Below are 24,355 nucleotides of genomic sequence, written 5' to 3'. Positions count from 1 at the left end.
GAGAAGTCGGCTCATTTCTCCGTAAGACTGAAGGGTGGCGCTGCCCCTTGCTGGCCGTTACATAGAATACAGGTTTAAGACTTAACAGACCTGGAAGCTGTCAATGCTCTCTTTAGCCTCTTGCACATTTATTTGAAAGATAAAGACTGAAGCAGTTTTGATGGCGCTGGCCTCCCGTGTGTTTGTGTGTGTGTGTGACGTGAGCACAGCAGTGAGCTCACACACACACACACACACACACACACACACACACACCGTGACTCAGTGTGTTTTTGTATGTTTGTAGATGAAGCATCCTGTCTGGATGCCCATGTAGTTTTGCAGCAGTGCTTGACATGGCACAGAGGGTTATCTTGCGGTGCCAGGAGGGAGGGAGGGCTCGCAGATGGTGAACATTACATAATTGCAGCCCCCGACAGTAATTGAAGACGCTCTGGACCGTGGAGTCTGTATTCAGGCTGAGTGTGTTTATCTGCAACACCACATACTCAAGTAGTTCGTTTGTTCAGTTTGAGGAAAACAGTGGAGGACAAAAAGGTTTCTGTTTTTTGGGTGGTTGTCTCTCTCTCTCTCTCTCTCTGTCTGTCTCTCTCTCTCCCCCCTGAAGGCTGATGGGTCACCTTCTGGATGGTCAACATCGCCACATTTGTATGTTTACTCATGCCTGACCTTTTTTCCTCTCATCTGCATGAACTGAAGCTCAGGCCTCACTCTTTTTAAGGTCATCGTTTTCAGCTCCGCTCTCAGATCTGTTATCTGTCTCATTTCTTCAGAGAGTTCACTGGTTTCCAACCTTTTTCCTTTTCTATCCACATATTATATATTCAATGCATAACAATAACAGTAAATAACAGCTGATAAACTACAATGAACCCAATCAGTGAACATAATGAGCGATTTGGATGAATTTTGAGCAGATTATTTCCTGTGAATATTGATCAGTTTAACAGAACAGAGTTTTTCTGTTATTTCTAGTAACTTTTTATACATTTGTCTGTCTGTATTATGTATTCAAACATATTTATAACAATCATACAGACTTAAAAGGCTTGTTTTTTGACAAATTCACTATTTTCTTCCCTTTGTCCTATGAGCTCTTTGGTTGTTTTCTAACGCAGGACAAGGCTGTTTATCAGAGTCTGAAGGCTCTGTGAATATAACTCGTGTTCATGTCCTCATTGTGCCCTTATCCTGTTTATCTAAAATGATAATCTCTAATTTCATTCAGTTTTCTTTACAGAAAAACACATAAAATGCTGAGATATATGACTACTTAGTGTATTTTAAAGACTTTTCATACATCCTCTAAAAGCAGACCTCCCCACTGGCGGCCGTTTCTTTTTACATGATCTTGTTTAAATCAAACCAAATAAAAACTATAATAACTAGAGCATTCATTATTTTTGCAGCGGAAAGCTGAGGCATCTGTCTTTAATCACGCTCTGGGTGGCGTCAGTACATTACACTATTTTACGTTACGTGCAAAACATGAGAGCAGCTAAAAAAAGAATCAAAATAATAATTGTTCCAATCGTGTCCAGAAATATTTTGTTAATGTTTCTACATTCGGAAATCGTTCTATATTACATATAACACTATATTTTGTGTTTTTATTTAATAAAATTTGATGAAAAAACAAGTCTAGTTCTATTATTTGTTTACATTTATGACTCAATTTCAATAACTTTTTCAATTATTATGGTTTATTGACTTATATAACCTTTTAAGTGAGGTTGTACAGATTGTAGGGATATGAATTATTGTTAAACAAACAAAAATACCAATGCAGGCACTGGGGGACCATTTCTATTGCAGAGTTCAAAGAGTTAAAATCAAGAAGGTCTCGCGCCCGCTGTGAAGCTTTAGCGACCCCTAATGTTGAACCATCAGGTCAGGAACCAGTGAGTTCAGCCACTGCCACAGGTCATCTCTATGTTTCTCTTTCTTGCTTCAGATCAACTGTGTGACTTTCCCACTGCCTGGAGAAGTTCCGGAGCAACAGCTCCTGAAGCCCAACGAATGGAGCTACTGCGATTACTTCTGGGTGAGTTCTGCTGAACCTTCTGGAGATGATGATGCTCACACAGTACTGACTGCTACTTATAATCATACATTCTTATCCTTTGTTAATGATTTGTGGTGATCATCATTCACTTCTGTCTGGTACTGTCTCATAATGCAGAGTTCCTACATGTCCTGGAAAACCTGGAAAATCTGGCAATTCAGATATTAGTTTTCCAGTAATGGATTACAAATGGATTCAAACACAAATGGAGCTCCTCACTCAGATCGCCTACATAGACCTAGGTGCATATTTTGTTGGTAGCTGCGTGGTACGACACTTAAAAGTGGGTTGATCAGACGTTTTAATTGCTCCCTTGTTCCTGTCGGCCATGTTAGTCAGTCAAACTGTTCACAGCAGACACTTCATTATTAAGGAGGAATGAAACTGGAGTTAAATTAGATAAATATTTAGTTTATATTGAGAAAAACTTGAGCACGCTCAGTGAAAGTGCACATCACTGCAACAAAACTAATGTCACGTAGACAGTACAATCATACTTAATACGAAAAACGCTGTTAAGAGAATCTCCAGAAGGTTCCTGTCAACACATTTTGTTTTGTTGTTGTTGACCTTTAGCACAAATAATTTCTAGTAAATGTAAAGTGCAGTTAAAAGCTGAATGCGTTAAATTATGCGTCTAAAACTTGGTTTTGCACCGAGAGAAAGCAGTCAGTATGCTTTTTGCCAAATCTATCCGCTCTCATCCTCGTTTCACAGAAGGTACAGTTGTCCTTTCATGTGTTAGCGGATTACAGGTGGACGGCTCATCGACCGGCTTCTCTGCAAACATAGTGATCATCCTGCTTTAAATGTCTCCCCAGTGGCTCCAGTAATTCTCAGTTTCCATACATTTCCATCCTCAATTAGATTTGTATCGAAAAAAACCCCTCCGGCCTGCATGATAAACTGAAATCCGATGCCTGTTTCCTCCCACTTTATGTCCTGTCGTGTCCTGCTCGTGATGTTTTGTACGTCCACTGAACTACTGGCTCTGACCTGCTGTGTGAAATAAATCTGGCACCTCTGGACACGCACGTCAGTCCTGTCACAAACAAGACAAAGCGCCACGCATCTCCGGATCCTGCTCAGAAAAAAAACAAAAAAAACCCACACACATCAACAATACACATCCACCCATCCAGTGATTGACGCACGCACACCAACGCATGTCCTGCTTGACATGCAAGTGTGAGTCACGCATTCAGAGCTCAGTCTCACAAACCCCTACACGCTCTCAAACCCAAACAACAAAGAGGTGTTACTGGACGCTCTGTCCACAATCTCCACTGCTGTTTTTGACTGATGCTCTTCCTCCTCTTCTTCCTCCTCCTCCTCCTCCTCCTCAGACCGACAAGAAAGACCCCCAGGGGACCACCTCTGTGGCGGGCTTCGAGGTCCTTCTACAGAAGCAGCTGAAGGGCAAACAGATGCAGAAGGAGATGGCTGAGTTTATCCATGAGAGGTAACAGCTTCACTTCAGAAAAAACTGCAGTTTGTTGACGGCAGTTTTAATTGATTCGTTAAAAAGAGACGTCACACACGGAGTTTCTCTGGAGGCAGAATTGTTTCCCGTTGGAGGAGCCAGAGAAGCTTTTATTAGAGAAAGAGAGACATTAGTTAAAAGAAACAAGCAGATAAAATGAAAGGTCAGCGAGCTTCTTTCATAAAGAATAAACCTGGTGATATTCTCTATTTGTCTTATTGTCAGACCAAACTACAAAGACCAAAACAACCAATGAACTGATCCCAGTAAGAAGTATTTTTTCTATGTATACAGCTCCAATGTAAACACATCAATAAGCCACTCGCTTGCACAACCTCAACTCACGCAAAGCAAGATCCTGTCACTCTGAAGGCCAGAGTGCAGGATAGAACAAGGTCGGGTGATAAACGTGTGGTTAACGTTGTGAAACGGTTGCAGTCGGGGAGGGTTTAGGCATCAAAGCTACTTGGTTAAAAAGATTATGGGTTGTGTTAAAATGTTAGTTCCTTCAGTTAAGTTACGTACGTAAATTGCTGATATCAGATTGTGTATTATCAGAACAATGGGCTTGGGGTTTAGAATAATGGGCCGTTGGAACAATGGTATGGTACCCTTCGTCATGATCCAGCTAATCCTCAATAAACTGCGCTTTTGCAGGTTTGATAGAACCTGATAGAATAAGGATATTATGGATAAAGGTGAACCAAGATAATGACTGCAACTGATTGGACAAACGCTTGCTGCTCCGTGGCGGCTCATTTCTAAACTTTCTCTCATGTTGCGAAAATAGTGTTTCTGAAAACACTGTAAGAGAGAAATAAGCCGAGCAGTTGTTGTCTTTATTATTAGATCAACAACAGTTAGTCTAAACGTTTTTGCTGGACACCCATGGTTTGCATAAAGTAGCCTAGACTTCTACTTCATGTGCTACCAGAATGAATGTAAAGGACCTCAAGACATAACACCCCCAAAATCATGTATATGGTGTGCATGAAATCTTGTCAAAGGTGGGATAAACAAGGTCTCTCCAGAGAAAGCTTGATGTATAAAAGGATCTTTTGTCTTACAGCTTACAGGGTTGCATTTCATGCCTTCACCCAGTTATTAGAGCCCCTTTAAATCTCCACGAAGCTACTGAGGATACAGGATATAGATCTCTGAGCTCGTGCTGAATCTGAATCAGGACATCAGAATAACAACATGAATAATTAGGAGTTCACTTAAAACTTATACATCCGATCTCACGCCTTTCTATATAATTAGCTCCACCTAATGCTACAAAAGCTCTATTCACATCCTGGTCCAACTCGTGGGAAGTTAATGAGGCTTTTCTCTCTGAATATTCTCACCAGATCCTTGAGTAGACTTCTATTCACCGCTGACCTTTCCGTGTTGTTTCTCCGGGTTGCTCGGCGCTGCGAGTATCTGAACATTAAATCACAGAACGGTCCTTGTGACCTTCTTCAGGTGACAGATTTACTCAGGTGTAGATGGTAAATGTGAGACCCGGTGGAGGAAGCGAATGTCACAAAGGGCACAAACATGGCTACCTTGCTTGAATGGTCCTCTGCGGCAAATACGAGCTCATTTCCATCTCTCAAATGGCGACGGAAATGAGGACATTTGGGTTTCAGCCTTTGCAGCAAATCTTAAAAGAAGTTCCTGTCGTTCTGCTGCAGTTCACCCCCTGAAAACTATCTGAAACACTAAAGTAGTTTCTGTCCTCCCTTGAGCCAGGCAGCTTTCAGCAAGTAGGTTTCACATTGCGTTTTTTTGTTGCAGGATAAAGATTGAAGAAGAATATGCCAAGAATCTCTCTAAGCTGTCTCTGAGCCCCCTGGCATTGCAGGAGGAAGGGTGAGTGCAGTAAACAGAAAACAGTGTGTGCAGCTCCAAAGCTCCCTTTGAAAAACACTACAGTAATTAAAAGCAATTTGTCTGGAAATAGGGAGTATTTAAAATAGACTTATTCCCACACTGCTCTTTGAGTTTGATGCACCTATGAGAGACTGTTACTATCTTCATCAAAGGTTTTTTTTTTCATGTTTGTCTGTCAGCAAAATAGCTCAGAAACCTTTGAGCAGATTTCAGAATCTGTAGATAGAATTGGCTCGAGAAACAGAGTTTGGTTGCCGTCCAGCTCCGGAAATTTAACCAGTGGAGACACAAACCCTGAGTACAGATATAAAATGTGCAAAGGCAAAGAATTCATTTAAAGCAAATAATACACACTAAAAAATACAACATTTTTATCAATTCTTTCTTTCAGGACTCTCGGAGAAGCCTGGACTCAGCTGAAGAAGAGTCTTCACGATGAGGCTGAAGTTCACCTGAAGTTCTCCAACAAGGTAACACCTGCTGAGGATTACTATAGCAACAACACATCATCAGTAGGGTAACAACGAACCTGTCTCACAGAGGTCTAAACCCAACTCAACGCGCCATAGTTAGGTTGGAGTTGAACACATCAAAAGGATCAAAAAACACTTGGCTGCCACAAAGCCAGTTATCCACGTGGTAACTTTTTCTCTCCCTCTTTGGTCCTTGGACTTGATAAAGGCGTCTTGACTACAGCACTGGTTATAAGGGTCTCTAAGGCCTTTTCCACCAAATTAACTCTGGTTGTTGAACTGGTTTCGTTCAAGATTCTTGCAACCTTGGTGCTATCTATAGAAACCAGTTTTGAGTGTAACCATAGTAACCGGGTGCGTCATCAGCAAAGGGCGCCGCACAACAACCTTTAGGATAGGACACGCCTATTCAACCTACAATTTTTCTTACAACTTTTGAGGTTCCCAACCAATTTAATTTTGGTCGAAATGCTCCAAACGGTTCAAAAATAGCTTGAACTTGAACCCCAACAGAGTCAAAGAGAGCTGAAAACTATCAATTGAAGCAGCAACAAGAAACCTGAACTTTGTTTTGATTATGGCGCCCCCTGTGGACGAAAGTGGTAGTATTTCTGTAGGTCATATAGAGGCATCAGGAATAAACCGAGACTGTTTCATAACCAGGTAAAAACTCCTTGTTGTAGGTTGTAAAGGACTGGTTGATTGACCGGGATATTAAGCTTTTATTTTGATAATCCATTAATCATTTAGGTGATTTTAGCTTCTCAAAATGCTGCTTTTCCTTTCGTCATATGTGATTGTAAACTGAAAATCTTTGTGTTTACGATTGATAGTCAGATAAAGCAAGAGATAGGGAGAATCCACCTTCATTTTCTAGATAAAATGATTTATTTATATTGATTTTATATAAGAAAAACAAACTACTGCTTCCTCTGAGTCGCAGACATTTTATAGTCTGCTTTAACTTTTTGTCTGGGTGCCTTTGGTTTGCAGTTTTCTGCACCTTCAGGTCAAGTGTTTCATGTTTTCAATCAACCAAAGTAATGGATACTCGATCTGACCACATCCTGAGGTGACGGGGCTTGTTTACCTCAACCTTGTCAGTGTTGACCGAAGAAAATGACCTGTCCGCGGTCCGATTACCAGCGATGCAGAAACCTGCACACAGGCCTCCAACACAGCCTTAAATAACGCAGAGGCTGCCTCCGAGCTTTTCATAGCCCTCTGTTGTCTAATTAATTAGCTGCGTGTTCTGACGAGCTCCCACCCCCCGACCCACCCAGGGCCATGCAGGCTCTCCCCCCTGCTCCACCAGTGCTCTCTGACAGTCCATGCTTCATTATGAGATGGGAGAGGAGGAGGGGATGAGACGTCTTATCGAGCCTGCAGAAGCTCTGGCTCAGTTTCTAATAAGAAACATTTCATCTGTATCTTCCAGCTCTGGCGTTTGCTCTGGATTATAATTCTGTACGGGGAGCCGACACTGCTGACAAGCACTTTGTAGTTTATTGAAGTGTCATAAAAAAACAATCTTTTAGTTATTATTGGACAAGTGTTTGATGGGAGGAAAAGAAACGGAGGGAGAGAAACTGTAATTATCTCTGTTCGTGGGGATCGATGTAGGACAGGAAACTATGTTGGCTTTATTAAGTAATGTATTGATTTTAGAGTGAGGCTGGTAACAAGGTAAATGTTTATGTGTAAACATTTATTACTTAATACCTAAACAATGTATTTGCCTATAAGCACTTACTTACAGCCTGTGCCCACATAATGAAGTTCCCTTCATGGTGTCCTTCCAGTGGACAAAACATGACAAAGTTATCTCCAGTGGAGAAAATATGATGAAGTGCCCTCTAATACTAGCTACTAAGCTGTTTCACTACACAAATTTGTTAAATTAACCACTGACTTGTTTTCACAGCTCCACTCTGAGGTGGAGAAACCCTTGCTGACGTTCAGGGGCGACAACTTCAAGAAGGACCTGAAAAAGTACGACCATCACATCGCCGACCTCAGGAAGCAGCTGGCGAGTCGCTACGCAGGTGTGGAGAAGGTACTGAGCCTGACACACTTGTACATCATTAATTATTTCCCCAAATAGTGCAGAAAATGTCCAAAAGTGAAGTATTTGGCACAATTAAATACACATCAGTGTTTGTTTACATCAGAAATATTACATAATAAAGTGAGCTTCAGTAACTCCTACACTTGGAACATCTTGATGTAGTACTTTGTTGCTGCTTCCCACCTGCTTAAATCACTTCATGAATGAATGTGTTTCAACCGTGACCTATTTTTTATTTTCATCTTTTTATTGTGTAACAAAGGCATGTTGGGTAGCAGCATTGTGTGGAAGGTGTGTTTGCAGAATTAAGGGAAGAAGAAGGCAACGTAGAAGAAAGAATATTGTTCTGCATTTAAACATTTTGATGGTACTTCTGTTCAGGTTTTCTTATTTTTCTCATATTAAAGGTTAAAAAAGAGGCTATTGTGAAGTTACTGTAGCTACGTCTGTCAAGATGTATCTTCCTGCATGGCACAGATGCAGTTATAATGCAGATTGATATTATATAGAATTTTCTAAACAATAGACCAAATCCGGCTTCTCATTTCTTGCCAGTGACCGTCAATTTTGTCCACTAAAATATATTTAATCCCCTAGCTAGCTAGCTAATTAGGCTAACTACCTCCGTGAGTTCATTTAAAATCGAAGAATCCTGTAAAAAATGTAAATATGCACATACAGCTATGTTTAGCTAACGGTCAATTGTGTTGCATAATAGCTAAAAATCTAAACTTTTACACTGAGTGTGTTTGTATATTTGAGCCCTCCTTAAATTATTGTGTTGAATATTAACTTAAACTTTGACATATTTTATAGTTAACCATCTTTTACTGACTTACTTACTTTATCCCGGCTAGCACTTTGATCCTGCCCAAATAATAACGCCCGACTCGACCCCGAATTGAACTCGAATTTCTGCGGAACATAAATAAAACAATTATTTAAATCATTTTTTATGAGCTAAACTGCATTGTCCATACAGTATAGAGTGCAAATTATTATCAAACCTAATAAATGACAAGTTAATTAAAACAAAAACAAAAGTGACCTTATCAGTGGATTTATTATTACTTATTTCCTTTCTGATAGTATCTCCTGAATATATTTTGTAGTCCGCCACCGTTACTGTATGTTTACCTTTTCGAACACTGTGACCTTGTGGAGGTGGCTCCATAAAGAATAAGAGGAAAGACTCAATGTTGTGGATTAAGAAAAGATTAAAGGATCTGAGCGCAGATGTCAGCAGCCAACATGAAAAGGCCGTAATGACTCTTGTAATAGATGTAGGTACAGTAAATCTAACGGATTAAGCTGAATGAGTCATTGTTTCTGCGTTCACACATCCTGCTTTATGTGCGTCTGTGTTTGCAGGCTCGTAAAGCCCTGGCAGACAGACAGAAGGATCTGGAGGTGAAGACCCAGCAGCTGGAGATCAAACTCAGCAACAAGACGGAGGAGGACATAAAGAAAGCCCGGCGGAAATCCACACAAGCAGGTCAGAAGAGTCGGCGCTTGAATAAGAGTCGGTCACAGCTCGTGTTTGGAGAGCGTTTACTTCACCAAACCCCCTAAAAGTGAAACTGTTTGGATGGAAAAGTTACGATTTTAAACACAAAGAAAACAGATACTAACATCTGTTCGGGGCTGTAAAGGTATAGAAGTGGAATCATAGCAAAAAACATCATGTTTATCTAAAGTTAAAGCAACTTTTATGTGGTTTATTTGTATAATGTTGTGAGGAATAGCTTAGAGAGAGGCTGTACGGTGAATATGAATAATATTAATTTGGACAAAACAAATGATAAAAATTACAAGTTATGATTCAGAAAGACGGTAGATGAAAAATAGGATGTCATGTTAGTTACTTTATTGAAAGACATTTTTTGAAAATACGGCACATAAGATGTCATAAGTTTTTAGATACAGTTTTAAAAACAAACACAAGAAGTTGATCAAAGTAAGAACTAATTTGTATTTACTCGAATATTCACCCTTTAATATGGTTTACAACGGCAGTAATGAGCCTAAAATAAACACATTTTGCTGTGATTTAATGTCAATAAACGGATGAAAATGGTGCCGAAATAACAACATAATGATGGCGATTTGTAAAAGTCTGAATTTGTACTTTGTGGGGTCTGTGCGCAAGTCGCCGAGCAAACAACTTTTAAAATGCTTGTTTTCTGAATGGAGTTTGGTTGATCTGGACTACGCTAACTGCTGCCAGCTGCTCTGTCTCTGCACTACTTTGTTTCGTTGTTTCAGGTTTTTAAATGTGAAAGTAAATATATGATCAGATCTGTTTGTTTAAAAGTTATATATGTATCTTAGTCTTAGTCGATAATGTAATTTTATTAATGTAAAATGTAGCTTCACTCGTTAAATACTCGTTAAATGTCAGCGACGAAAATTTTTTTTATTTTTAATGGAAAAACTTTTTATTATTAGCTAAAATAACGTTAACAACAACTTTGGAGCCACTTTTCTTATATATAGTTAATTATTACTGAAAAGTATAAATATATGTATTATTATTAAAAATCCCCAAAATTTACATTTAAGCAATCTCTTAGTTTAAGTATTTTCATAAAATCTGTAGTATTTTGATATAATTACATGTTTTCAAATAAATTAATTTAATTTTTACTGTAGTTTAAATTAGTTTAGAGGTAAAAGCAGAGCAGGAGACATTTTAATAAATAAGATCCTGTTGTAATTGTCCTGCACAGGCTTCCGTAGAGTCCCTCTTCCCCTCAGTAGATCAGCCACAGTCCACACAGCACTAATCAATAATCCTCATAAGAAATAATTTAAAGGATGTCAGCGTGACAGCTTTTTTTTGTTTGTTTATTTTTTAAGTTCGATTCTTTGTTTAATTATTAATTTATGTTAACTCACTTCTTTTATGAAAATGTGTTTTTACAGGTTTTACAGTAAAAGGATCTTAAAGTTAAAGTACAGATTCTGCAGAAAAATGGTCTGTGACGATGCATTTTCCAACAAATCCAGGAGGGTTTTTAAATAATTTAACACATAAAGGAACATTTCATCCTTCAGTTTATCACAAACATTAAAAGTCACTTAATTTAGAGGTTTCACTGGACAGGATTAAAAACTGTAATCTGATAAGTAACTAAAGACCTGGTTATATTTCACCACTGGAGTAAAATGTATACATATTATCTTAATTCAAGATCATTTAAGATGTTTCTTTATTGATCTGCTGTAGGGGAAATTTAAATTTGGTGTATCAGTATCAGTATGCAAAGAGTAGAAACAAATATATACAATAAAATAAAAACTGTAAAATGAATCTGCACAGGCTGTAATATATGTTATTGGATTATTATTCAACTCCACTTTAAAACAAAGCTTTTACTAACAGCTTCGTGTCCACTTTAAACTGTGATTCATCTGTGGGTGAGTGAGGAGTGACGTCTGAGCGCCCTCTGCTGGTCCTTCAAGGGTTTTCACTCCACGTGCAGATTATACAACAACAGATGATTTAAAAAAGAAGGAATGAACCTTGTGAATGCAGATTGTTCTGACCTCTGACCTCTGTATTCCTTCAGGAGACGACCTGATGCGCTGCGTGGATCTGTACAACCAGACCCAGTCCAAGTGGTTTGAGGAGATGGTCACCACCAGCATGGTAAAAACTTTTTGAATGCAGCTTTACCCTCAAAAAAATCCTAAATAAAACAATAAAACTCCTTTTAAACAATAAAACTCCTGTTAAAATGCTTTTATTGTGGCGGGATGGTCAAATTAGACCTTGAAACACATCCTCAGTAGACAGATGTCATAGAGCAAAAAGCCCTTTTATAACTGTTATTAAAACCGCTGATCAATACGTGTATCTGGAGTTTTATAGCAAGGAAAGAAGGAATATTGATTTTGTTGTTGTTGTTGTTGTCATTAGTACACATACAGTAGTGAGGTCTGTAAAAACGAGTCAGTAAAACCAACCAAACAACAGAGTTAACTGTGTGTTTGTGTGTTAATGAACTCTCGTCTTTCATTGTAGGAGCTCGAGAAACTGGAGGTGGAACGTATCGAGTGGATTCAGCAGCATTTACGCCAGTACACGACTCTGAGGCACGAAACCGACATGTTCAACCAGAGCGTGAGTCTGTTTACCTGTTTACCTGTTTACCTGTTTGTTTATGTGCCCACACTGAGGACAGGTACCTTTCTCCTTCAGGTAGTAAACTGACTATGGGACATATTTTATATTATATTCAACAATAACAGTAAAGAACAGCTGATAAACTGAACAATGAACAAAAAATGTGTAAAACCAGAGATTTTGAGCAGATTATTTCCTGTGATTATTGATCAGAGATGAGCTTTACTGATATTTTTATACAATTATTACAAAATTTTTCATCAGTATTATGTATTTTTATACTTAATAGGCTTAATTTTGGGGCAAATTCAGTCATTTTTCAGGCGATCAGAGAGTGAAGGCTCTGTGAATATAGTTTGTGTTCATGTCTTCAAAGTTCAGATCCTAAATAAGTATCCAAACCTTAAAACAAAAATTTGAATGAAAAGCTGAGCAAAATCAATAAGGCCTACAACCCACTAATAGTCCTCAGAGGCAGAGTTGAAGAATAGGGTAAAACCCAATAGACCTTTTTTCACTGGTAAAAACCTGTGTTAATATCACTTTATCTGCCGTTCCTGTTTGCATATGGAAGAAAGAAAAAAGTAACGTAAAACTAATGTAGGCTAAATGAGATTATACAGCTTGTTAAGGGGGAAAAAACATTTCTAATATTTAAAATATAACATATAATATATAACAATATATAATCAACAATATCTTAAGAATAAAAGACTTATAACTTCCAGAACTTGCCTGAAATGTCACATTTTTAAGTTTTCTTCAGTATAAAAGTAATATAGGGATAGTTAGGGTTAGTACATCCAGGAGTTCACTGCAAACAAGAAGTGATACTAAATAATTCTGCATACTTTTAATAGTGCTAATTTACCAAAATGTGATCAATTCCCCAATAGGAGGAGTTAAAAATCCAATACAATGTTAAGCCATTTTGCCACTTCCATATGTTAGAGCCTGTTGCAGCCACCAAAAGTGTGAGTACTTTGGCAGAATAATAGTAATTTCATTGCATTTTATATTAAATATAAGCTTAATTCACATTGTACATTACATCCTATATATAGGATATGAGTATTTCCCCTACAAACAGCCCTTTAAACACACATTTTCAGTTAGATTGAAGGTTATTTTCATGTATCTACTCCCCACATTTTATTTAAAACTAATCAATCAAACAGCAAACAACTGAGCAAACCATCATTAGCTGTGTCGGTTGACTGCAACAGGCTTTGACATAATTTGCGTGCCACTTCAGCTGAGCCCGTCGGTGAGTGCAGACGCTGTGACAGACGCAGCCCGAGGTCTTCCTCGCTGTCAGCCTTTCATCCAACACATTCGCTGTCAGAGGCTCATTCAGGAGCTGTAGAGTAAACCCTGGAAATCCAACGAGACGTATTGTGTCGGCGCTGTGGGATGTCAGGCTGCTTCTCACTGTGCTGGCTGACGTTCCTCAGAGATGATACACACATCATCCTATATATCTTTTATTTTTCACCCAGAATTTAAGTTAATCTCAGATTTAACACAGTTTAATAAACTATTAAGAGTTAATGTTAATCTTCATCAAAACCATCCAACAAACACTAAATAAGTTGTAGAATTAGTTCTCGATTACACGCAAAAAGCAGAAATTGTCGATTGTGCTAGCCATCACTATCATATTTTATCATTTAATGTACGGCATGAGCATATTTTAGCATATTTGAGCATATTTTATTGTAGCTGACCAACAAGCTAATGGGCTAGCTAAGTTTAGCTTAGCACAAATACTGAAAACAGCTGTCCAACAAAACCAATCACCTTAAAGTTCATAAATATACTTATCTTCATCTGTTTAATTTAGGAGGAAAACTATAGTTTATTATATAATTAGTCATTTACAGGGGTTATGTGCCTGGCTATGCTGTGTACAGTCTGTCTGCTTTAGCCTTATATTAATGGACATTACATATTATTTACAGAGCACATTATATGAAATAAATATAAAAAACATGTAAAAATGGCTGGAGATATCAATGAATGCTAAAAAATCAGAGTGCTATCGATCTTACTCAACATTGACCCAAACATGTCAAACTATTAATTAAAACCTACGTTTATTCAGTTTTATGCGCCACAAGTTTTTGTGAATGACTTTTGACCAACACATATTCAATTTTCAAATTCAATTCATAACAGAAGTTATCTCAGGACACTTTTCAAATAGAGCAGGTCTAGACCGAACTCCTTATAACATTTACAGAGACCCAACAGTTCCCACCATGAGCAAGACCTTGGCGTATCTGCCCTTTTGGAGGTAATAATAAATAAAAGCCGCTGTTTCTGTGTCTGTAGATGGTGGAGCCCGTCGACCAGCTGCTGCAGAACGTAGATCCAGCCAAAGACCGAGAGCTGTGGGTGAAGGAGAACAATACCGGCGAGGTTCGACCTGTGGATATGGACATATAGCTCATATCCTGCCTGCAGTATTACACATAAAACACACATCTACAGAGTCCACAGGACGGTCTCCTCTAATAACACTGATCCAGGGTCAGTGCATGGTCAGACTGCCGAAGGTCTGCTCATCCTGCTCAGGTTCGTTAACTTTATCGCAGTCTGAGTGCAGGAAACAGTAACGGATCAAAGTACCAGCATGTTCCTTCGAAAAAAACTAAAACAAATGTTAACCCCTATCATAATCAACATTAGCTTATTGAATGCCATTTAACTTACTCTGCTGTTTACCTGTTGTAAAGTTAAAAACTATTAGAAAAAAAAGAATTATATGTATTTTGGATCGTTTTAGCTTCAATCAACACTTTTTCCAGTTTGAGTAAAACCAAACAAAACCAAACAAAAAAAAAACAGTCTAATCACCGATATTACCTTTATTTTAGATACGGATACTGAAGCTTATCGAGATCTTGAGAATGAATATGATATATTTTCATATTTTGCTGGTTCATTTTGGTGGAAATGCATGTTTTGAATATCTTGCTTTTTAGTGTAACTGAAGAGCTGCACAATTTTGTGGACCCATTTTTTATTTTTGTTGTTGTTGGTGTAAGTTCATTGCAAGGTATTCTGCATATTGTAAACAACAGAATCAACTCAAACACACAAAATCAACAACAACAACAACAACGTGGTGGTTCGGACTTATAGGCCAGGGTCTATTTTGGATCCGGAGGAATAAAAAAAGATTAAAAAAAGGTGGTCCAAGTTACACTGAAACACCCTTTAGTGCCTAACGGTTATATACCTGGAATGTCCTTGACATAACTCTGCATCGGTGTACATTTGTACATACAGGCTAGATGTATTTTGCTGTCAGATGTTTTAACGGGGGGTTTTTGGGGGGGACCAGATGAGATGTTTGTACTGTAAAATGTTGTTTTTTGTTTTTATTTTACAGAGAATATCTTTACGATTGCGGTCGGGGTTTAAAAAAAGAGAAAAGAGGGCGAACATGCAGCGTAACAATTACACATTTTACCAGAGACTGCATGTACAGTGTGTGTCTGTGTTTACATGTATGTGTCTTTTGTCTTCTATCTGATTCATTTCGAGGTTTGTTATGTTGTTTTTAAATCAGAAATAAAAATCCTAATCCAGCTGCCCGGCACGAAGAGAAAAAGATCTGCTATGAAAAAATACACAAACGCTCGCCTGCCTTATCAGTGGCATCGATAAAGTGCATTACATTGTTTATATTTGTGTTGAATAACCTTTTATTTTAATGCTTTAAATCCCCAAAAAATGCTAAAATATCTGTTTTTTTAATCGGTGTGTGTCAATGTTGTGCACTAAATGTAACGAGTTATTACGTTAACGACTAAATGTGTTTTTTCGACGGTTTCACGATGACGTAACGGTTCAGTTTTACCGCCCATCTGTGGTTGACATTTTCATGAAGGTGCATTAAATCCGATGTTTCCCCTCCATGTTTTTGAGAATGTTTTGATCATAGGTGACCTCTGTCCAGACGGTGTGCTGTGGAATGCAGTGTCCAAAATAAATCTCCTCTTGGAAAATTAAATATCACCGTGTCTTATTATGTAACGACGATTGTTGACCTCTCTCGGAGGAGGTTTAATCAGAACAAACCTTTAAACTCTGCTGGATCCAGTCCGGCACAGATTGGAAAGTGGAAAGTGAGGCAGGTGGATGGACGGTGTATTCGGGGCCAGGTACGAACCCCATATGGGCTCGGATTCCAAGTATTGTGTTGCGTAATATCACATTTGTTCCAGTAAATCTGCAGCAAGTAATTTGATTTACAAATGTTAAAGGAATAGTAACAACCTCACGTTGTGCACGTCACTAAATAAGAATAATAGTGAGTGAATTAGCTTTGGCTGAGGCTGATCTTACTAGCTGTTGAACCAGCAGTGTTAAAAACGTCACGTCGTGTTGTAACAGTTGGAAAAGTGAGTGGAAATAGACGCCGGTTCCCACAACACTCGTCGTTTATTACAAACACATTATCGAGCCCGGGTTGTAAGGACAGTATCTTATCTTTCTAGGCATCTTAAAGTCACATTTCACTAATTCAGCTGTTAACGATGTTTACAAACCGACTCAGAACCGTTGAAAGTTTCAAAAACAGGTTTGATTTTTTCAAAAAGAAATAGAAGATGTCTTGTAGCCGCTAAATGCAAGACGCTGTTGGAGGAACCCCGAGTGGAGATATTTCCTATTTTTACTTTAAAATTTTACAGCTAACAGAATAATAAAACACATCGGACTCAACGTGAAAGGTTTTCATGTGTAATGATTTTAATCTGATGATGGATTATAAAAAACATGGACTTGAAGCTACAGCTAGCGGCCAGTTAACAAAGACTGGAAGCAAGAGGGACACAGTCCAAAGCCGCTAAACGGTGTTAGCTTGTTATTTCTCACTCTCACCCTTCTGTCTTATAAAAGGGTTGAGAACAATCCTCACACGTTAAAATTGACGCTTTAATTTGATCTTAAATATATTGTTTACTTCTAAAAGTTTCAGAATCAGAATCAGAATCAGAAATACTTTAATAATCCCCGTGGGGAAATTACTTAAATAAAGTTTGGCCTAATGTTCAAGATTGTTCAAGATTGTGAAAAAGTCTGAGGATGCAAAGTAAAATAAGTTTATTACAAGTCAAAGATCTAAACCACACATGTAATTAACATCATTAAAGATCCAGTGTGTATGGTTTAACGGCGTCGTTGCAGATTGCAACCCCTTCTTCTCACCCCTCCTGTTCCAAGCGTGTAGGCCGTAAAAGCGTACGAGCAGCTTCGAGCCCATCCTGACTGAGGTTGTTTGTCTCAACTGACCTTCAGCTCCTAATAGGATCGGCTGATACAGGCGGATTGTTAACCTGAGCCTAATTCCTCCTTATAAGGAGCTCTCGTCCCGACTTTCTCTGCTATCAACCTAATGAATGAACCCAAGTGTGAACCAACATGCTGCGACGAGGCCAAGACACGAGAGTGACGGGAGGGAGGGAGGGAGGGTCATGATTAAGAGATGTAAAAGGGTATGGACGTTGAGATGGGATGCAGCGAACCCAGACTGCCTCACAAAGCCAATGAACAGGGCTTCCATCCACAGGTTTTTATGCACATTTTTAATTTTTGCATTAAATAAATGAGTGGAAATGCTAAAAAATACCACAAAAAAATGCTAAAAGTATTTTTTTTACGCTCAGCTGAGGTGGAAAAGTTGGTTTATTGATGAAAGCATGCGACAAAGTGCAGAGGAAAAAAGATTTAACGAATAAATCATGACGTACATGAATACATGACTTAATTAAAGAGACAAAAACAGATCAGAGAGACTTCCTCACGTTAATACATGAAGCAAACACACATTTTCCATCGTTGTTTTCTTGAGGTTTGACCAGCACTTCTGCTTCTGCAATAGTTTAATGGCACCCGATGGAAGATTAACAGCTGCTTATCCAGACAAACCAACTTCTAACATTCGTAGCAACATTTCTCAAAGTTAGAGAGGAAAACAAATTATGAAGATGGAAGGCTGTTAGCTGACCTGTTTGAGGGACATATGAGTTATAAAACCTCAATTTAATTAATTAACCTTGTATGCTTATTAAACATCTTCACAAACCTCACATACAACCAAAAAAAACACAGACTTGTAGACGAAAAATGCTACATGTTTGGATTATCTAAAGGGTGTAACACAAACAATAATAATACATCAATAATTAATAAAATAACTAATAAGAAATTCATCTCCACTTCAATACAAAAACGTGATTTAAATGTAGTTTATGAAATCACGTCACAGAGGCTAGCAGGGCTAACTAGCAAGGCCAGTTTATCAGGTGTTACATCTTCCTCTTGATATAAGTTCAATCAATCACATTTATATGGTAGAAACTGTGTGTTACTAAGATGTTTTAGCATTAAAATGTATGTTTCTGTTCCACTAAAAAGGAGTAACAGTTGGGGAAAATTAGCTTTGTCAGAGTGCAGTTGCTGCTGTTGTTTGTCTCTTTTGTACCTTTTCCCAAAAATGATGTATTTACTGGTATATTATTTATTTCTATGGTGAGTTAAGATGTCAAATGTTTGCATCCTGATCAGTTTTGAATAAATATGCAGTTATTGTATTTTGTATTGCAGTATAATGACGTTTAGGCCACTGGTTCCCAACCTTTTTCCCGTAAGGATCACTAATCTCTATCATTGATTAAACTGACTAATAATTTATTATTGGGATATTATGGATATTTAAGATTATATTAAAAACTGAACAATCACTTCAAACAGTGAACTCTGCAGGAAGTTTGTGTAAAACAAGAGATTTGGATGAATTCTGAGCAGATTATTTCCTGTTTAGGAAACTTTTTATATGATTATCTGTCTCTATTATGTATGTTTCTACTATTTAACAATCATACAGACTTAATAGGCTTCTTTTTTGGAAAGATTCAGTGTTTTCCTGTCCCTGACGCATTGTTCCATTAAACAATTAACATTAACTTTTCTCCACAGAAGTGAACCAAGGTTACTGTGCACATTTCAAACCTCCAGTCATTTCAAGATTTCCTCTGTTTCTGTTTTCTAGTAACAAATGCAAATTATCTAACTGCTTAGTCCATGAATGAAATGAAAAAAGAGAGTAGGTGAAGCAGACAAGCAGTCATATCAGGTAAAGGTAAGAATGTAAACAGAAAACAGTCTTAAAACCACATGAAAAGGGCTTTTTCCACCCTTTTTTTAAGCCCGTAGAGGCTTTTAATGCTTCTTCTCCTTCAGCTTGTCTTTAATTTTCTGAGGCTCGTCGTACTGTATCAACCGCAGGATGTCCTTGTTGTCCATCACACCCTGAATGAATTCCCCCTCTGAGATTTTATCTGGGGAAGGATGGAAGAAAAACAAGTTGCATCAACACATATACAAAGTTTTTAAAGCTTTTTTAAAAATCTGGTTAACGAATGGCGAGTTTTACCGTTCTCCTTCTTCCCGAAGAACTGCCAGATTTTTTCGGCCCTCTTCTCTGGCGTGTTTTCATCCTCGGGGAGGTTCTTCTGGTCCTCGACGGGAATCATGTTGAATATCGACTGCGTGAGAAGTCATTTTTAAAACATGTTAACAGTGCTTTATTCAGCATTTATCGAGCAAAATATATCAAAATTCAACCAATTCTGCAACTTTTTCCCGCAAATTTGACCAATAATTGTAGTTTCCATCTGAGTAATAGTGATTTTATTCTCACTGGAACAAGTTGCATTTGATTTTTAACAAATTATACCAGAAAAACAATAATTTTTGCTATTTTCACTTTCTTCCACAACTTAATAGCAAAAAAAAAAGACCTAAAAACATCAAAACATTTCAGAAAAGCTGCTAGAAAACCTGGAGGGACTGAATATTACCAAACATTAGCTGGTTGCAGCTTCTCAAACAGGACCACTTGCTGCTTTTCTGTGCTTTGTATAAACTGGAACATTTTGGTGTTTACGGACTAAAAGACATCACAGCAGACTCCATTATTGAAGAAAGCCTCGTTATTATTCTGCTTGTAAGGATTTAAAACCGAGTATACAATAAAACTCATTAATTACTTCCTACAATCCCATTCAGCTTTTCTTTTGTTGCCTTTACATCATTTATTTGAGGACATAAAAGCTTCAATAAATAACATTGTGGCTACTTAAGGTGAAAACACATTAATTAAACCAATATAATCTTGTTTTGAACATTTGTTCCTGTTAAAGTGGTGAAAAGGCTTTTTGGAAAGAGGCTGAATGGAAGTGAAACAGTATTAATAACTGCAGGGATGTTAAATAATATAATCTATAACCCGCTTTATTAAGAAGGCGTGTAAGTACCCTAACAATCTCTAGGATTTCGTTATTGCTGATGGTCCCGTTCCCGTCCACGTCGTACAGGGCGAAGGCCCACTCCAGCTTCTGCAGAGTCTTTCCCCCGGACGTGAGGTGCAGAGCGACAATGTACTCCTTAAAGTCCAAAGTGCCGTCGGCGTTGGTGTCGAAACTCCTGAACACGTGTCTGGCGTACTCCGTGGGGTCCGCGTTTGGGAAGAAGCTGGCGTAGATGCCTTCAAACTGCTCCTTGCTGATCTTCCCGCTGGGACACTCCTTCAGGAAGGACTGGTACCAGGTGCAGAGCTCGGCCTCGGAGTACTTGGTGTTGGATTTCAGGTCCTCCAGGAGCCCCTTGGACAGAGCGCTGCTCTTCGTGTTCCCCATCCTGCCAACTGACTGTCACAAACACAAAAAGAAGGAGTGAAACTTCTCCTTCTGTCCTCTTTGTTTTTGTGGATTTTTTTTCAGGATTAAAACCTCCGCAAGCGCTCGTTTCGACTCGCTCTGCCTCGCGTTCACCCTGTTGGCCCCTCAAGGTGCCAAACGGGATTATGGTTATCACTACCTAAATCCAGACAGCTGCCTTGGGAGATTAAGGGGATAACCACGTCACAGCACTATGACACCTCTTAGAAAGACACGGTTAAATACTGGAGGTGTAAGCAGAGGATTAAACACAGGTAACGCTGTAAAGGTCAACATCTGGGGAACCTTTTACGCCTTTTATGCAGCGTTGTCGGTTAAAGTACAATCCCATCTGCCACCACAGGGATTAATAACTCGCTGTGATGTTCATGATCAGACTACGCTGTAAATCCTGACAACACGTCTTAATAAAAGAAACTAAAACAACTTAATCCTGAATTAAATGCAGTATTTTAGTTATTGGTGATTTAAATTCCAGTTTGTTCCACTGATTCATTTTCTTTAAGTTGACTTTACATCAAAATAAAAAAACTAAGTAATAAATTAATTGTTTTTACGTCAGTAGTTTTAACAGGTAATATAATAATTTGCTTTAGTGGAAGAAAACTGAGTATAAAGAAAAAGCATTAAAGTCACTTTATTTAGATAAATAAGTTTGCAGAAATGCTGCATATGAGTGTAATATACTTAATTATATTATTCATAAATGAGTTACTTTTACTCAAATCAAATATTCATTTCATGCTTAATTTGTTGGAGGTAATACATTTATTTAAATTAATTAAATTGTAAAACTGTTCAGATTTTCCAGTTATTTTGGTTGATTGTTAATAAAAAATCAAACGTCTCGAGTTACTGCATTAAATAATGCTTCTGTCTCTATGAGCAGATAATGTTGTCAGATTTACTATTTTGGTGGAATTAAAAATGTCATATGTTAATTATTAATTAACATTTCCTAATAGAAGATGAGTTGTATATAAAGTTAATTTCTAGGAGGCAGGGCTGTATGTCGCTGCTGAACAACAGTTTTTTAATATTCAACTATCTCCAAGGATTAGATTTGTTTTCTAAAATACTTTAAATTATCACTTTTAATTTCACTTTTATAATCTTTTACTGCTGTTTATCTTAATAAACTCTTCCTCAGTGTGTGGATCCAGCACTGGGATCCAGACGAGGCTGACTGGATGAATGGACGCTGTGTTGGGGGGTCGCAGTGAAGCCCTGCGTGGGGTGGGCTGCTCCTCCACAATGGGATCAGATTATCTGTCTCCAGTGTAATAGTCTCAGGACAGATTACAAGACCATCTGCTGCAGTGGCGCCAAAACCGCAGCAAGTGGAGGCAATTAAAGACGACGGGAGTATCTGACAGACTGACATAGGAACTGATGGAAACCCTCCACTGATGGACGAACTGTCTGATTAACCGATAATTACCTGCTTCTTGTGGCCGATATCAATAAAATAACAGACCATTTCTAATTTTTGTGTTTTAAAAAGAGATGACTCTTCAAATAACACAATAGGTAATAAAATAAATGATTGTTATTACGGATTAATCTATCGGCTGTAACTGAATCATCCCAATAATCCTTAATAATATACATTTCCCATTAATGGCCAATAAAGACTGACACACTTTTACGTATTTAGGATAAAAGTGAGAGGACGACAGAATTCCCAGCGTGCTGTCAGACATGTGTGAGATAGATATTGAGACTGGCATCGACATTAATCTGTAATAATCTATGAGTTCCTCTCATGCCTCAGGGACCAAGAGGCCACCGCTTAAAGTCGGACACAAAGTTTATAATCCCGCAGCAGACAGAAGACTCTAAAGCAGGAGGGCTTTAACACAATACAGTATATGTTTATTTAAATTTTTATAGTAGTTTAGTAGTAGTATAGTAAATAGGCAGCAACAAAACTGTATTTTAACCACCTAAAAAAGTCCCATCCCCAAAGTCCATCAGTCCCTCCAGAACAATTAACACAAATTCAATGAATTGCCACACGTCACCAAACTGCTGTTTTATTCTCACTGGAACAAACTGCCTTCGAGGTATAATTAATTATACAGGAAAATACACTTTTTCCAACAATTTCAATCTAGAAAAATGCTTAAAAACATTGCAATTTTTTAAAATCTGTTGTGAAATCAGACATTTTAGGCCCAAAAATCGCCCAAAAAACCTTAGAAATCACCTTTTTATACAATTCTTTATCTGTATTATGTATTTTTAATCACTTTTTAACAATTATACAGACTTAAAAAGCTTCTTTTTTGGTAAATTCAGTGTTTTCTTGTCTCCAACTCATTGTTCTATTAGACAATTTACATTCACTTTTATCCACAGAAGTGAACCAAATGCTCAGATATTATTATTGTTTATCATTTTTCATCAGTATCAGTTTTCTTGCACGCCTTAAAATAAAGAAGGCCTCGCAACCCCTCATGAAGCTTTGGCGACCCATCAGTGGGGGTCCCAACGAATCCAGATTCTGTTACTTTGTTGACTATTTCTCTCCTAAAATCATTCACAAACATATTTTACTGTTTATCTGTAAAACCAGAACATGTGTGACCAGGTGAAGCCTGTTTCCTGCTACAAAATATAACTAAATATTTATTATTGTATAAGCATCTCTGTGTTTTGTGTGTTGAATAAAAAGAACCTTTTCACAGCCCCCGTTTCTCCGGCTTTATCCACAGCTTAATACACCGACTACGATAAGTACCTCAACCTATCCCTTTAAAGCTGGACAATACTCTGACTTTATTTTCCTCTAAAGCCACTGAACATAATCTGGGACGTTCATAATCTGCATTCTACCTTTTTTTTGCAGCAGGAACTGTTACGTAATCATTTTAAACATTTAGGTTTTGTGATAAAATGCAAAGTAAGTCGAGTATCTCTGCAAAAGTTCAAATGTCACATCTGTCAGTTTCTCATATAACTGATATTTGTGCCCCCCTGCTCGCAGGTATTTATTATGTAAAGAGGGATGAGTGGGGGGAATATTCACTGTACAACAGGCTTACTACTTCATCAAGTGTAACGTCCTGTCTTTTCATTTTTTATTACATGGAAGCTAATGTTCAGATTAATCTCTTTGTGTTCAGGGGAATTACTCAGTGAGACGCTGGCTTCCTCTCAAAGGGCTGCTGTCAGGTTCAAAGAGGAACTTACTCCACAGTGAATCAACGTTCAAAGCTAAAACTTTAAGGCTGCGCTGTATGTTCACAAACATCACGACTTAATGCACATTTATGAATTATTCTGCAAACACAGCTTCTACAAACAGGTAAAATATTCTGAAATATTGTCAGATTTTCTTGTCAAACTAGAATTCTTAAAACTAGTATAAATATCTGTCCACTGAAAGACTGTAATGTGCCTTAAAACTAGAAAAAATGCCAAGAATGTGAGGAAGTTGTGCTGATTACAATTGGAAAACTGAATGGTTAGAATTTATTCCTCAATCTAAGATTAAAAATTAG

The 24,355-nt window shown here is 37.9% G+C and overlaps 2 protein-coding genes across 2 annotated transcripts in view; one reads left to right on the top strand and one right to left on the bottom strand.

Annotated features, from left to right (window-relative positions):
- Nucleotides 1-16,020, top strand: part of gas7a (growth arrest-specific 7a) — a 21,570-nt gene extending 5,550 nt beyond the window's left edge. The window contains exons 2-10 of the mRNA XM_035655694.1: nucleotides 1,955-2,044; nucleotides 3,412-3,527; nucleotides 5,331-5,405; nucleotides 5,818-5,896; nucleotides 7,824-7,955; nucleotides 9,339-9,462; nucleotides 11,540-11,619; nucleotides 11,995-12,093; nucleotides 14,431-16,020. Coding sequence (XP_035511587.1) covers nucleotides 1,955-2,044; nucleotides 3,412-3,527; nucleotides 5,331-5,405; nucleotides 5,818-5,896; nucleotides 7,824-7,955; nucleotides 9,339-9,462; nucleotides 11,540-11,619; nucleotides 11,995-12,093; nucleotides 14,431-14,544 — 909 coding nt within the window. The 3' untranslated portion in view covers nucleotides 14,545-16,020. The remainder of the gene's footprint in view (nucleotides 1-1,954; nucleotides 2,045-3,411; nucleotides 3,528-5,330; nucleotides 5,406-5,817; nucleotides 5,897-7,823; nucleotides 7,956-9,338; nucleotides 9,463-11,539; nucleotides 11,620-11,994; nucleotides 12,094-14,430) is intronic.
- A 3,309-nt stretch (nucleotides 16,021-19,329) lies between these two features.
- Nucleotides 19,330-20,807, bottom strand: rcvrna (recoverin a). Its single transcript, XM_035655416.1, has 3 exons — nucleotides 20,427-20,807; nucleotides 19,544-19,655; nucleotides 19,330-19,448 (listed from the first exon to the last, which is right to left on the bottom strand). Exons 1-3 carry the CDS (start codon nucleotides 20,805-20,807, stop codon nucleotides 19,330-19,332), a joined length of 612 nt encoding a protein of 203 aa, XP_035511309.1.
- Between the last annotated feature and the right edge of the window lie 3,548 nt (nucleotides 20,808-24,355).

Source organism: Morone saxatilis, unplaced genomic scaffold (genome assembly GCF_004916995.1).
Source record: "Morone saxatilis isolate NCDOM2014 unplaced genomic scaffold, NCSU_SB_2.0 Contig14, whole genome shotgun sequence".
In the NCBI taxonomy this organism is placed as follows: domain Eukaryota; kingdom Metazoa; phylum Chordata; class Actinopteri; family Moronidae; genus Morone; species Morone saxatilis.
The sequence above is the reverse complement of the archived record's forward strand: the minus strand, read 5'-3'. Positions and strand labels throughout refer to the sequence as shown.

Coding starts and splice junctions, on each gene's coding strand:
- rcvrna (XM_035655416.1), bottom strand. CDS start 20,807: ATGGGGAACACGAAGAGCAGCGCTCTGTCCAAGGGGCTCCTGGAGGAC. Junction 19,656..20,426: donor AAATCCTAGAGATTGTTAGG/GTACTTACACGC, acceptor CTTCTCACGCAG/TCGATATTCAACATGATTCC. Junction 19,449..19,543: donor CTTCGGGAAGAAGGAGAACG/GTAAAACTCGCC, acceptor ATCCTTCCCCAG/ATAAAATCTCAGAGGGGGAA.